Below are 15,094 nucleotides of genomic sequence, written 5' to 3'. Positions count from 1 at the left end.
TCTGTGCTGAAATGGAAGTTATAGTGATGTCAGTACTGGGTAATGTGTATGTAAGGACTGGCTGCTGCATTCTGAACATGCTGAAGTCTTCCTACTCAGGATTTGGATAGTCTTGCCAATTTAATGTATTAAATTCTTTTATAAATGCAAATGTTAATACTGCTAACAATACTCCAGTGTTAAACCACACTTCTGCAGCAGTGTAATATAAAGAGCCTTGGATATTAGTAAATATATCCTTTGAATTAAGGAGACGGGCATCAGCCACAATATTTAATTTTGAGTTATTAATTTATTGTTTCAAAAATTTTTGCTTTCAGTGATAAATGCAGGAACACACGTCAGATCACATATATGATATAGTAGAGTCTGTGAGGGACTAAAATGTGTAAAATTCCTATAGTGTATTGAATTTTGCAGCAGAAATAGCGACTCAGTCTTATATTGTCTAATTTTAGTGAACGTGTGAACTATAGCCTCAGTGTCCTGTTTTTTACTGACAGGCTTGGACCCGGTGTGGTCTTCTGCTGCTGTAGTCCTTCTGGTTCGATGAGCTGTGTGTTCATAGTTCTTCTGCATACCTTGGTTATAAAGATGGGTTGTTTGAGTCACTGTTTCCTTCTTATCAGCTCAAAGCATGTTGATCATGTTTAAATGTAGTGACCTGCTGCTATGTGATTGGCTGTTTAGATATTTGAGTTAATGAACAGCTGAATAGGAGCCCATTGAGTGTTTGTATCTCTCTTGATCTTTCAATGTGTAGTCTATCACTGACTAAATGATTTTTCAGAAAGGACAGCAAGGAAATGTGTCAATTTTAAATGTTTATATCAGAGAATATTTTTCCGTGTTTTTCCTTAAATGGTTTAAGTTCTGTTTGCTGACTCTCTTCCATTAGACCATAGGTGTCAAACTCTGGCCCGTGGGCCAAATTTAGCCCGCAGCCTAATTACATTTGGCCCGCGAAGCCATACCAAATTACTATTAGAGCTGGCCTACTGGTATTATACAGCTAATATATATATTGTTTGGTATTAAGCTTTGCTTGTTCCATATTCCGTTTTTCAGCAAAATGTGTTTGAGTCCATAAGAAAAGATTCATTCTTATATCTGGAGGAATAAATATATTTCAGTAAATATTAACGTTAGCCCACGACTTTTTTTCAGTTTTGAATTTTGGCCCACTGTGTATTTGAGTTTGACAGCCTTGCATTAGACCCTGACTTAGTCTTCCAAAATCTAAGCTCTAAGTTTGTGAAATTAGTATTGTTATTATAATATTTTGTATTTAACAGGATGAACACTAGTTTAATGTCCAATAAACTTGCATAGCCAGAGACTACAGAGACTGCAGCGTGTTGTGCGCTCTGCTGAGAAGGTGATTGGCTGCAGACTCCCATCTCTGCAGGACCTGTACACCTCCAGGACACTGGGGCGTGCAGGTCGGATCACAGCTGACCCTTCTCACCCTGGACACAGTCTGTTTGACCTGCTCCCCTCAGGCAGGAGGCTCTGGTCCATTCGCACCAGAACCTCTCGCCATAAGAACAGTTTCTTCCCCTCTGCTGTTGGACTCATGAACAATAACCATATGACTGTTCCCAGCACTAACACATGACCCTACACTGTGTTCACTGCATCATTCCATGTTTGGCACTGATCACCACCTGCACTCATGTATATATCTATCTACTTAGCACTTTTAATTCTTATTTTTATGTCTATTTAATGCACTAGTATGTTTGCACTAAGTACCGCAGCAATTTCCTAATGTTGTAAACCTGCTCAACATTTGGCAATAAAACCCTTTCTGATTCTGATTCAGAAAAGCCTATATGGCACCAACAAACATACCATGTTTAAAATCACTTTTCTTCCACATTCTGATGCTCACTTTGAACTTCAGCAGGTCACTTTGACCAGATCTACAAGTTTTAAATGTAGATATGCAGTTTAATTCAATCTAATTGCTGCCGTGTGTTTGGTTCATTAGTTACTAGCAATGATACACCGTTGAGCTGTGTACCTAATAATGTGGCCACTGAATATATTTCTCTTTTTCACACTCTGTAGCCTACCAGTGACTAAACACCAAATACTCTAACATATTCAGTTTATGGTGATTTTTCAGAAAGTAAGAAGAGAATAGTTTTGCTCACATTTTTTGAAATCCTCCAAGTTTGTAAAATTAAATATGAAGGTAAATCTTCAGGAAACATCTCGTATATAAATGTATCTAACTGTAATAAAAGCCAGATAACTGAGATAATACAAGAGACTTATGTTTATTGTAAATCTGCTTAATCTGATCAATGATTTTCACATACAGAAACTATTGTGATTAACACTTAAACAGTGGACTGGAACCATTACATCCTGCTGTTGTAACACTTGGAATACTCGACTTGGAAATTTATATGACTGAGAGTCTCTTATAAACACTGAAACTGTGATTTTAGAACTACTTTTAATGGGACCCGTTTGTCTTGTGATCTATACGACATACGGCCCCCCCTCCCCCCTTCCCCAGCTGACACAGACACAGGAAATGTTAAGACACAAACTTCCGTTAGAAACTTTATTGTTTGTATTTAGTGCAGTTAACATGAATTTGTCATGACAGAATCCATAACACAGTGGTTTGTGTGACTTAAACACAAACTTTAACACAGAATGGTTAATGAACACAGACGGTGCAATCTGGAGGAATGTTTTTTTTTTCTTCAAAATAAAAGCACTAATAAATTAAAAAAATATATACAAGATTGGTCGATATCATTAAAATTAAATAACATGCATGGGCTTCCTGGTGTATGAATCATGTTAAATTGTCCTCAGCCTCCTCTCAGACGTAAAGTCAACTCGATGGTGCTGTGGTTTCTGACGTTGTAGTCCTCCAGTTTGCCACCCTGCATCTCCCGGCCTTGGTGAATGAGCCTCTGCTGGCTCGCTGGCACCCCCTCTCTTTTCTCGACTCTGTTCTTGAAGTTGCTCACAGTCTCGTCGAGCCTGATGTCGTAGGTGCTCGTTTGTCCCTTTTCATTTCTGAGGAACACCTGGGTCGGAGGAGGCTCGGTGACCAGCAGGGACACCTGGGAGCCGTGCTGTAAGCCGTAGTAGCTGATGGGTTTGGAGTCGTCGTTGAGAGTGGTCTTCTGGCCGTTTATGAAAACCAGCCTCTGCCTCTGGGGGTCGACTCCCAGCATGCTCTGGATTTTTATTTTCAGAGAGCCAACCGTGTCCTGTGGGTTCACCCTCACGGTGTGGGACCCACCCACCATAGTGATAGTTATATCCATGTTGGCTAGTCTGAAAGAATACAAAAATAGTTCCTTATAATACAAACGCTCAGGAAATAAAAGACTTTTCAGTTATTTCTCACAGGCTTGCTCAGTTTCCTACCTTGCGATGGCTTATTGAGGCAAAACAAACTTCTCCGGAAACTTGAAGTCTTCAGTCGTGCTCAGGTAAACAATGATGCTCACACAACAGCTGAGCGGAAAGCTTCAGCTCAGCTCTTTATATACTCTCCCGCTCAGCTGATCAGCGTCCGCCCACTCACTTAAGATTCGTTTTCCATCTAACAGGCTTTATAAACTGTTATAAGTTTCGGTTTCTATTCTCCAGTGCTGACTAATGGCTTACAGCATTACAGGTGTATTGATCAACACACCCCGTGACGCGTTTATGAACATATAACCTAACAGGTTTATCAGCCAGGTAGGGGAAACACCGCTGGAAAACATCCACTGATACAAATCACAGGGAAAAGCTGCTCTCTTTTTAGCTACCTGTACTTTTTTGGGAGTGTGGATTGTATGGAATCAAAACAGAAAGGAAAATAAGCCATTATGCACTGATTAATATTGTTACAATAGATAGAGATCATCGTGTAAATCATAAATCAGGTGTGATAGAAGAAATACTTTAAATAAAGTAAAACACCTGGAGGCAAACTCCTGTTCTAGATGAGAATCAAAGTACTTGACGCATTAAAATGTCTCATGTGACTGTTATATACACTCACTCTCCGATTTATTGGGTACCCCTTGTTAGTTCCTGGTTGTACCCCTTTTGGCTTCAGAGCTGCCTTTGTAGTTCTTTGTAGCACAGACTCAAGGTTTTGGAAACACGCCGCAGAAATTTATAGTTAATGCAGTTTTGCTGGATGATTGCCTCAATGAGTAGTTGAAAAGGCATACCTAATTAAATGGCCAGTGGGGGTTTGTATATTGCTCTTTCAAAAGCAGGGGTATCAAACATGTGGCCAAAGGGTCAGGACCACCCAGCAGGTGGTTCAGTTTGGTCCACTGAATGGCTTTGCATACAGGTTATTATACATTAGGTTCACTGGTGTGGCCCAGATGAGAGGAAACTGGGCTTTATGTGGCCCATGAGCCAAATTATATTTAACACTAATGACCTAGAATAAAAATCATGACAAATTATATTTAACACTAATGACCTAGAATAAAAATCATGACAGCTTTAATCACAGGGAGAAGAAACACACAACAGTTTCTAAACAGTTACAAAAAAGCTTGAATACATGCAAATCTTAATATGTAAAGTATTTAGAACTTCCCAGTAAATGTACTGGAATTAAGAATTAATTACACACAAAACAAAAATATTCAACTACAAGAATCTCAAACTGTACTTAAGCACAGTTCATTTTATTCACTGCAGATCAAAATAATGTACTACCTTTGACCTCAGTGTCCTCATAGAGGCTGTAAATAAACCGTCCACTCACTATTTCCATAAAACGATACTGAAACTAAACAAAACATGGGCGGCAAATGAAAGTGAGAAACACAACTTGTACAAGTTTTTTTATTTTCCTGTTGCAGAAAAAATGTGAAAACACACACATCACACCGTGTTTATGACTGTAGCTATGAAGGCAAGCTGGCCTCAACTTCATACACATCAAAACTCTGAGTTTTTCAGCATGGCAGTCCTCTCCTCCCCCTTAGGTAGAGGAATATTTCCTGTGGTAAGAAAACAAGCAATAGTTAAAGGCCCCTGCAGGTACACAATGAATAACATAACATATTGGGTAATTTTATTAATTTCTCTACTCATTAATCCAGTCATACCATTTTTAAATCAACACTAATTGACAGAACCACAAGAAATTTGGGTTTTTATTACCTGGTGGTGCCACAAAATATTCTTCAACTGTGCCTTTTGAGAGCTGAAGCAGTTTTTCAGCACAGTCACCCTCCATCACAGCATCCTCCCTCAGGTACAAAACCCTGATTGTGCAGGGATAAAACCCAATCTTTAATCAGCATTGAAGCTAATACGTGCAAGTGAACACAGCCATTAATTTATTGACAGGTGCATACCTGACATCAACCCCAGCCATACCTGTCCTCCAAAACTGAATCCATCGGTTCAACCCCTGTTGTGTCAACGACATGAAGCTGGTCTGCAAACCGTATGGCTTTTTCCAAACAGGCCAGTCCCTGTTTGGTGCGAAAATCCACCAAAGCCAGTCGCTCCAGTTTGTCCACCAGGTCAGCAGGAATATGGGCAGGCTGTTAGATAAATGGTGTATTGCTTAGAAATGTATGGGTGACAGCTTACTTCAACCATCACTAAACTATGCCCAGTACTCTACATAATCATTGAATAAAGTCCTCAATCATTTATTCTCAGCCAACTTTATAATGACCAAATTTTTTTCATCAAGTTATTTTCCTCTTTGAAGAGTTTAGCTGTCTGTCACTGCTACACAGCTTTATCATATCCAAGCTAATTTTGTATGACATTGTTTTGATGTCATACAAAACCCTAAAGCCTCATGGCAACAAATAACTCACTGAAAAAAAAATTGTGGGATCTGCCCACTATCAACTAAACTGACATTAGGAAGGTGTTCAATGGCCAGTAATGGCCTAAAGATGAATGACTGAAATCTGTCAGCTAAATATCTAACATCTACTGTGGATTTCCAGACATTCAGTCATGACTGTACTATGCTGTGCTGTGCTGTGTTAAGGGGATTACCGGAGGAAGCTGTTCCTCTGGTACTGGTTCCCATGTTGCCACCTTTGGTATCTGTAGAAGAGACAACCTGGTAACAAGATTGAGCCACTGTTCAATAGAAGATGCTGCTATATTGGATATAGTGAGGGTAGCAAAAACTAAGTATATTTACTCAAATTCTGTAGTAAAGTAGTTTCTGAGATAACTGTACTTTATACCCCCACTTTCAGGGGTAAATGTTACATTTTTAATATTTATGTTGACATCTCTAGTTATTAGTTACTTTTAGTATGAAAAGGCAAGGCAGACCCTGTGACCCTCCTCATATGAAGACACTACATTTAGAATTTTCTGTGTGTAAATGAGAGGGAGACAGGTGTACCAGTGAAGCTGCAAGAAGCAGAGGTAGTGAAGGTAGATGTGTTTAAACACCTGGGGTCAACCAAAACAACGGACAGTGCACAAGTGGCAGGTGAAGAAGAGAGTGCAGGCCGGGTGAAGTGGGTGGAGACGAGTGTCAGGGGTAATTTGTGACAGGACAGCAGCAAGAGTGAAAGGGAAGCTGCTGTGATGTATGGTTTGTAGACGTTGGCACTGACAAAAAGTCAGGAGCTCAAGCTGGAGGTAGCAGAGTAGATGATGTTACGATTATGTTTGGACCAGGATGGGCAGGATTAGAAATGAGAACAGCTGAGGTTGAGCAGTTTGGAGACCAAGTCAGAGATGCAATTCTGAGATGGTTTGGACATGTACAGAGAAGAGATAGTGGATAAACTGGACACAGGACACAAAGGGTAAGACTACAGAGAAGGTTCACATATACACCGAAAGAGAACATACAGAGGTTTGGTGTGATAGAGGAGGATGCGAAGGATAAGGTGAGATGGAGGGAATTGAACTGCCTAAAGGGAGCAGCAGAAAGAAGAAGACAGTTCATTTTGATTAGTGGTGTTTTATACTTTGTCAAGCAATGTGGACTTTATTGTGTTATACTACAAAATATGCTCATTATCCCCATGTGAGGGGATAAAATACAAACAAACTGTAACTAACAACTTTCTGGTCCAACAGGAATTTTAGTTTATAGTTATCAGGTCCAACTAATCCCAAATAGCTAGGAGAAATTAAAATCACATCGCAAAGAAAAGATCTCTGGATCTAAAGAGCTTAAAATACTGTGCAACTTTCAAACTTTGTGACCTCTGACCTCTCATATTGACTGCGCCACCAAACAGCGGTAGCTTTCCTGCAGACTTCGCACATAAATGTTGAAATTATCAGATATATCGTCAAAAACCACGCTTAAGTTTTAATCGGCATGTCTCAATTAGAGGGGCTAACCCAGAGCCCTTCTCTAACACTTCAGCCACGTTTTAATGCTAATGCGTTGCACTTAATCAGGACTTTTACTTGTGACACATGTACTGTACCTTCTGGTTAAGTGGTTCAGAGCTGAGCAGACGCGTTGTATTTGCGCTGTGGCTCTGCGGCCAGCTGATTCTCTTGCTGTTTAGGATTGTTATTGAGTATCCATCATTGGGTAGCAGGCTAAATAACATCCGAGGGATTTTTACCGACACGCCACGGAATGTACGCGAAGCAGCGAGGCTAAACACGGACATTTTCAACACAGCTAGCTGCCAGTCAGCTATGTCTAAGATGTAGTATAAAAATTAAGCATTTCACTTCTAGTCTGATTTCACTAGGAAGGTAAGCTCCAGGATAACCTAGCTTCACATGCTATAGCTAGCCAAGGACCTGCTGTAGCTAGCAGGAAAAACGAGAGGAAGCGAGAGTTTGAAATCTGAACGTACTTCCTTGTTGGCACCGCCACACTTATTTTCTTTAGTTTATAAGGATGAGGGTTTTAAGCCTGTTACACGTATAACACAGCTTAATAGATGCAAGGCTTAAATTATAACAATTTTAAAATACGAAAACATATTAGACCTCAGTATAATTTTGAGTTAGCTTGCGACAGCCGTGTGTCTTCGCATCGAGCGCCCGGATAGCTCAGTCGGTAGAGCATCAGACTTTTAATCTGAGGGTCCAGGGTTCAAGTCCCTGTTCGGGCGTCAGTTTTTGTTTCCAGTTTTCAAAGTACTCAAAATACATAACGACCCTGCTGGCATAATAGCGGCGTTCTTTATCCTGTAAGGGGGCAAACGCGCTGAGAAGCTCGCTTTAAAAAATGAATGCAATGAAGCTGATTTCCACTAAGGTGTAATTCTTGACTTTAAAATCTGTATAGAGTCTCTTGACAAAATAAGTCACAATTTAGTCACCACCACAAATGTCACACTCTCAGGAAAAAAAAGAGCTCTTTCATTTGTAAAAACTTTCATGTGAAGTGAAAGTACACTTTCTTTCATTTTTAAGGGTTTTAGTATCAGGGAGTAATGAAAACTTAATTGAATCCTTAATAAGTTCTAAAGTTATCTAAGTCACAAGATGACATATTACACACTGATTCATTATTAGCCAATCAAATGCAAATCGGAAAGTGTGAGCACCTCTGTAAAAGAAGAAGCTTTGGCAGTTTGGAGCATTTAAGTGTGTTAACATAATACCAAGCAGCAAATGTTGATCTGGGAAATCAGTTAAATCAGTCTGGGAAGGGTTATAAAGCAGTTTGAAGTCAGTCATTCTATAGTGAGAAAGTTGTTGTCTTCACCAAGAGTCATCGTCCCAGCAAATTCAATGCAACTGTGCAATGTAACAAAAGGACTGAACATCTATCACTTGTTTGGAGGAGTTGAAGAAACCTCCAGAAGTCTTCTGGGTGCATTTAGTTTTTATTTTATTAAGTCCTGATACATAAAACAATTTAAGGGGTAATTTCTTTTTCACATGACTTCCTGAATCTTGATTTTTGTTTTCTTACTAATGAACAGAGCCCTGTTGGTATTTCTGCCTAATCAGCCCCCTTCACTTTGATTATATTTAGTAAAATGCACATTACAATTATGGAAAAATAATGATTCCATTTTATTTTTTATTATTAGAACATATACCATTTAATATATTGTATATATGACCTAAGTATAGAATTTGATTGTTTTACAATACACATTTAGAACTGGCCACAAAATAAAAATATCCGATTTACAAACAAAGCAGCATCCGAAAGAAAGAAATGGATGAATGAATAAATAAATACTTTGGCATAAATGTTACAATAAATTAAAACAGGCTTTCTGACAGCATTTAGCATTCACAAAGAAACACCAAGATTAAATGCAGCTCATCCCACCACACCCTTGAAACAACACTTGAAAGTTTTAGGCTTTAAATGATGAGTATACGTCTGTCGAATCTGCCAAAAAACAAAAAAATGCACTTTTAAAAATCTGCCATACGGTAACTTTCATTCTCAGCTCTCTGCTTAAACCATCCTCACACTGAATAATCATATGATCTCCGCTTTTCAGCTAAAATTAACATTTAAAACAGGCACCGGACAATACAGGACAACACAAGGAAAAAAAAATCAAGATGAGTAATCACAATTTAAAAGTTCACACTTGGTTCACTGGATAATGAAAAAAAAAAAGAAGTTAATCAATCCAAGCTTGTTTCTTTACACGAATCTCCGCTAAGACATCAATTGGTAACATAAATGTCAGATTATGATTTTACAAGATAATTTATTTCCAATAATTCAAACACGTTTTCTTCTCCCGGTACACCACAGTTAACACACATAACAAATAAAGACATACTATTTGGCAGACGAGGCAGTTCAAGAACACTGGAAACACCGTTGGCTAAACCAATAACGTGGTGTTAAAAGCTGAATTATCCTGAACACTGTGTGTGAAACGTAACTGGACTGGGTTACATTTTGGGCTCCAAGCCAGTGTCCTGAATCAGTCTGTAAAAATTACTTTTGCTTTAGGGTGTAAAGCATATTAAAAGTCTGCAGACATTCTTTCCTTCGTTAGAATAAGAGGATAACTGTATCTCTTTAATAGCTCTATCTTGTAGACGAAAAATAATCAATATAAACTATTATCACAATGTATTTTTCCCATAAATATAGTCTCTGGTTGAATTCAGTTCTGCTTTTTGGTTTGAAGTGTGCAGCTAAAACCATCTTTATCTGAAAATATTAAGTGCACTCGGACTAAAGTTGACACTTGAGGGATTTCTGAGAAAAAAAAAAGAAATATTTGGAAATTAAACAGCTTTACATTTGTTTTCACTTCAACGTACTGACAAATGTTAAGCGTAATATTCTCACACACCTGCTGACAACACAAACAACATCGAATAACATATAAGGATATAGTCAGTAAGGCTCATAGCAGCAAAATGATTGTAAAGGCTTCATGTATGTGTGAGAGCGTGCGTTCTTCTCTTGTGCTGCTACAGCCGGTCACACTTTGCTCGGAAGGAAAAGAAGACAAACAGCACAATCACTTGTTCTCTATCAGCATCTGCACCTTGCACACAAGATCTCTGGCCAGGGTCAAAATCTGCTTGATGTTGTGACGCTCCGCCATTTCTGAAAGGCACAAACAAACAACAGCTTGAACATTTTTACCCGTGCAAGATTGCACAGATCGTCTCTGTAACTGTCCGTATCCGTGATATTGTAACTTTTTGAAAACATGCTCAGAAAACTGTTTACACAGACTTTACACTCGCAGTCATCCATAACACACTCTGCATTTCATGCTCTAATTAAAAGTTTTTGTGGACATGACATTGTAAGTTTATGCTGGCAAGCAAATAATATCTCTGACTCATTTACATAATTGTATTCAGCTGCTCATAATTCAGTCTAAAGCGATTTGTACCTGAAAATGAGCCTCACTCCTCCTTAACCCTGGCTATATATATATTTTTTAAATTAAATTTTCACCTGAAAATATGTCAGCAACACCTACAAAACTACGAGGGCACGATGCCAGCCTTGCTCTCTGTGGATAAGACAAATCTGTGGGAGCGTTTTGAAATACAATATGAATCTTTAGTGAGCCAGAGTAGGAGTTGTAAATTATTTACTGTCAGTAAATAATGTTTTAAACCTCAAGAGGGAGCAATCCAGTCTCAAGATTCACTGTTTTAGCTGCAGAAGTTTATATTGAGCAGTGTTGCTCTGTTGTGGGACTTACTGCCCTTGCATGAATGTACATGGACAGTCTGAGGGCAGTGAAAGCCCAGCAGGCACAGAACAGAGCAGGCATCAAGGACAAAGCACTGATTAAGTCAAACATAATATGTAAAAGACAATCTCAGGTAGAGGAGGGCTGCAACAGTAACTGTAGGCAGTGTGCAACAATCTCAATAACAGTGCATATATTTGATTTGCCATTTGAATGTGTAAAAGGAGATATCAGCTGTGGCATCAGTTGATGTGTGCTGGCACTGGAATCAGCTGCTGTCACTGGGATTTTGGGCTGAGTGTAAGTTCATCGCCTGCCTGAATGTCCTGCTCCACAGAAATGGAGCAAAAACATGCTACAGCTATTTTAGTCAAAGCAGCAATCTGAGGCTCATTCACTGAATATCACGCTTGGCAACCCTCGAAAAATGATGCGTGGTTTCAAATACTGCCTGGTCCTGATACAGGGACCTGGAGGGGTGAAAAGGTTGAGTCTCACAAGAAACTCTCCTGTTAAAACATGAGCATGAGACAAACAGGTTTTTGAAAACTGGATGGGAGAGGCTGCAATATTACAACATCTAATCTATTGTATGAGTCAGACTGTTAAAATGGTGATCTCTATATTGTAGCTGCTTCTTCAGTGTCTTTAAGATACAGAGCTAAAATTAATCTGCTGTAGTATACAGGCTGAATAGTAATACAATAACAAATAGATTAACTTTAATAAGTAAAATATCAAACATAAGGGGCAGGGATAGCTCAGTAGGTAGAGTGGTAGCCCCATGATCGGAAGGTCGGGGGTTCGACTCCACTGAACGGCTACCCTGAGGTACCCCTGAGCAAGGTACCGTCCCTACACACTGCTCCCCGGGCGCTGCACTGGCGGCTGCCCACTGCTTCACTGGGTGAATGGGTTAAATGCAGAGGAACTATTTCCCTATGGGGACTAACACGCACACTTTTAAGGCTAGAGGGCCAGAATTGGCCCAGCAAAGACTTAAATTTGGTCAACTGGACGGTTCTGGAAAATGTGAAGGAAGGCATAAATTTTCTACTCCTTGATTTTCATGAAATGCAAGGTATGGCTATGGTACCAATTTGAAAATCCTACGATGCTTCGAGTTATTGAGTTCAGAGAGTTGGATGTCCAGACTGCAATGACTGCGTGCCCGACGGGCTGATGACAATAAAAACTTTATATTTCATAATTATAGGACAGGCTGGGAAATAAGCTACTGGAGGCTTTTCTGTAATTTTACACATTTATCATGTAGAAACACTAAATGTTGAAATTGGAGTTCTTTTTCATATATTAAGACATCTCAGGGATTAAATGTTTAATTTAATGTCTTTACACTGACAGAAATGGAAGTTTCACTGTCTGGAGGATAAAAAAAAAAAAATCTATCTGCAGTATTAGAACAAGGCAAAACAGAGTAATGTAATCAGAGTAGCATAATGTTAATATAAAACCTCATTAAACCAGATAGTTACTAGATTAATGTTGGTTTTGAAACTTGTTCTTGTTTTATTGTGCCAAATAGTCTTGCACAGTAATGTATATGTGAACTTCAGCTTCAAGGCTTTACCGTTGAAGAACTTAATGATGTCAGTGAAGTCCATGTTATTCTCCAGGATGATGTCCCTGTACACCTCCACCAGCGCCAGTGCAATGAAGAGGACAAAGTGACTGGAAGAGACATGCTTTGCTGCCCAGATGGTTTCCCAGACTGCAAACACGTCATCATAGACCAGCTCTGCAAGACAAAGCGCCCAAACAAAAGCTGAACTGCAGCGGCGTTCGGAGGTTTGGGTGGGAGGTGAGTTCGTGGAGCTTTCAGTGGATAGAGGAGACGATACAGATACAGCAAATACGATAATAGAAAGTACGGCTAAACTAGGGCAAACCCTCATTCTAAAGTACTGTGAATCGTAAATCCAGAACATTTAACGATCATTCATGCAAAATCTCCTCCAGCTGAATCTGCTGCTAACAAGCTGGCAGATTGTTTGGTATTTTATCCACAAGCAAGGCTTAAAGAGAGGAATCTTCTCTAATTGGTGCAAACTGTGTCAGGCTATGCTGTCACTTTACCTCGCTTGAAGTCTAGGAGAAACCAGCGGTAGCAGAAATAGAAGTGGGTGTAGTCTCCATTCTGGTGCATTAGCTCAAACAGCTCACAATCCAGGATCTATACCGAGAGACGGTCAAAGTAAATTAAATAATTATAAATAAAATTAAGACAGCAATTGTGTGAGAAAAACGTGAAGAAGAAATGGGGGTTTGTAGATGCTGTGTGACCTGGATTAGTGAGCGCATGTTTGCAAAGTGAGTGTCCATAGCTCCTCCGTGTGGAAAGTTTTGATTCATTCTCTTCATGAGTTCAGTGAAACAGCTGAAAGCCATGGCCTCTGACAGGACAGAGAGAGGAAGCGGGAGTGAAAAAATCGAGTGGGCAAACTCTTCTCTGCTGTTACATCAAATACTGTAAAAATACACCAAGTGTCAAAGAGGAGGGAAAATAAATAATGACTCAGTGTGTTGACTCACCATCATCCAGAATGACTAGAAGTGGAGCCAGCAGGTCGCACATTCCCTGCACGTAACCGATGTCAAGGTGCCTCCAGATATAGCTGTGAATATACAACCAAGAGAAGTGAACTTGACTCCACTTGGCTGCTTTTCTCTCTGAGCTGCACTAATGTCAACAGCTGTTTCCACACTCAAGTTGTAACATATAATAATCACCGTTTTTAGGACAACTACTCTGCAAAAGACTTGATCATATATTTTTCTCGGAAATTGGGGAAAAGGCGGAGATTTATTGAAATGTGGAAATACAGCATATGGAATAAAAACAGGGTTTGCACAGTTCTTACAAGCTCGCTGGACAGCTCGCTGGACAGCATAATTGTAATTTTTAAAGTAGTTTTCAGGAATAGTTCTCCAGGCTTCTTAGAAGACATTCAAGCTTTTCTTTGGATGTTTGCTGCCTTTTATTCTGTTTTCAGTATGCTCATATTCAGTATGCTTCGGATCACTGTCATGATGAAAAATGAAGCCACTGCAAATCAAATACTTTCCAGTTGGTATTTTTTTGGTGAATTACAAACTGATGGTACTTTTCTGTGTTCATGATTCCATCAGTTTTTCATAATTTCATAATTCCAGCACCACTGGCCCAACTATGAAAAGCCCTTCTACCTTGTTTTACAGAAGGCTGTAGACACTCATTGTTCTACCTCTCTCCTGACCTCCTCTGCATGTATTGATTGATATTAGGTTAGTGTTAAGGATCTTAACGAGTAAAGAAAAAATAAAAAAAAAACATAGAAAAAACCCCCCAAAACACAAAAATATTTAACTGTTGCTCAAAAAAAAGTTCTGGCTTCTTTGGAGCAAAATATAAAGAAATGATGTGTGACTCAAGACTTTCGCACAGTACTGTATGTTCTTTCTCCAAAACGTGTTATTCTTTGTAATTAGGGCTGCTAAAACTATATATATATATATATATATATATATATTTTGTATAAGAAGGGCTTAGAAAGGTGTAGATGAGTGGCTCATCGTGAGTGAAGGCATAAAGAAAATAAAGACGTAATCTGCTGTTTAAGAAAACGTCTTTTTTGTGTGTTTTCTTATTTTCAACTAGTTACAAGAAAGAAAAAAAAAAGTTAGGCATGTACAATAGAAGCAGACATAAAAACTAGAAAATGCAACTGGAGAGAGAAAGAATGTGTAGCCTGTTAGCTCAACTGGCTATAAAAACATTTCAGATCAAAGTCATTTCTGCTGCACTGTTGGATTTTCTTTCCTTGGGTTACATCTTAGTGTTGTGATCACTTGTATTCCTGGCTTCGTAGCGTTATTGTGTCGGAAAATTGACAAAGGAAGCTCTCAATTGAATCTGAGTGAGTCATTCAGCTCTTGAAAAAAAGAACTGCCCACTGCTTTGTCTTATTGGTGTTCATCTTTTCACG

The 15,094-nt window shown here is 39.1% G+C and overlaps 3 protein-coding genes and 1 non-coding gene across 8 annotated transcripts in view; 1 reads left to right on the top strand and 3 right to left on the bottom strand.

Moving 5' to 3' along the window:
• Window positions 1–2,570: 2,570 nt before the first annotated feature.
• LOC147317391 (polyubiquitin-like) lies at window positions 2,571–4,702 on the bottom strand. The gene is made up of 3 exons (XM_086314275.1): window positions 4,466–4,702; window positions 3,403–4,423; window positions 2,571–3,309 (listed from the first exon to the last, which is right to left on the bottom strand). Exon 3 carries the CDS (start codon window positions 3,297–3,299, stop codon window positions 2,835–2,837), a length of 465 nt encoding a protein of 154 aa, XP_086170401.1. The 5' UTR covers window positions 3,300–3,309; window positions 3,403–4,423; window positions 4,466–4,702; the 3' UTR covers window positions 2,571–2,834.
• Window positions 4,703–4,820: 118 nt separating this feature from the next.
• On the bottom strand, window positions 4,821–7,969 carry gatc (glutamyl-tRNA amidotransferase subunit C). 2 transcript variants are annotated; one of them, XM_086314273.1, is made up of 5 exons: window positions 7,428–7,955; window positions 6,019–6,069; window positions 5,377–5,546; window positions 5,158–5,261; window positions 4,821–4,994 (listed from the first exon to the last, which is right to left on the bottom strand). In XM_086314273.1, exons 1-5 carry the CDS (start codon window positions 7,617–7,619, stop codon window positions 4,933–4,935), a joined length of 579 nt encoding a protein of 192 aa, XP_086170399.1. In that variant the 5' UTR covers window positions 7,620–7,955; the 3' UTR covers window positions 4,821–4,932. The 2 variants fall into 2 exon arrangements, with proteins under 2 accessions (XP_086170399.1, XP_086170400.1); XM_086314274.1 differs by lacking the exon at window positions 6,019–6,069 and having other exon boundaries at window positions 7,428–7,969.
• Window positions 7,970–7,999: 30 nt separating this feature from the next.
• Window positions 8,000–8,072, top strand: trnak-uuu (transfer RNA lysine (anticodon UUU)). Its single transcript has one exon. It is a non-coding gene; the product is annotated as a tRNA-Lys (tRNA).
• A 900-nt stretch (window positions 8,073–8,972) lies between these two features.
• sgsm1a (small G protein signaling modulator 1a) overlaps window positions 8,973–15,094 on the bottom strand; it is a 36,901-nt gene continuing 30,779 nt past the window's right edge. For all 4 annotated transcript variants that reach the window (XM_086314268.1, XM_086314269.1, XM_086314270.1 and 1 more), the window contains 5 exons: window positions 13,662–13,744; window positions 13,413–13,522; window positions 13,206–13,302; window positions 12,700–12,867; window positions 8,973–10,504 (listed from right to left, as the gene is read on the bottom strand). In XM_086314268.1, coding sequence (XP_086170394.1) covers window positions 10,416–10,504; window positions 12,700–12,867; window positions 13,206–13,302; window positions 13,413–13,522; window positions 13,662–13,744 — 547 coding nt within the window. In that variant the 3' untranslated portion in view covers window positions 8,973–10,415. The remainder of the gene's footprint in view (window positions 10,505–12,699; window positions 12,868–13,205; window positions 13,303–13,412; window positions 13,523–13,661; window positions 13,745–15,094) is intronic.

The sequence above is a fragment of the Aulonocara sp. 'chitande type north' Nkhata Bay genome, linkage group LG12, assembly GCF_057382095.1.
Source record: "Aulonocara sp. 'chitande type north' Nkhata Bay isolate Kocher_YH1m ecotype deep benthic linkage group LG12, A_spYH_male_GT1.1, whole genome shotgun sequence".
Classification (NCBI taxonomy): Eukaryota; Metazoa; Chordata; class Actinopteri; order Cichliformes; family Cichlidae; genus Aulonocara; species Aulonocara sp. 'chitande type north' Nkhata Bay.
This window is presented reverse-complemented; position numbering and strand designations above follow the sequence as displayed.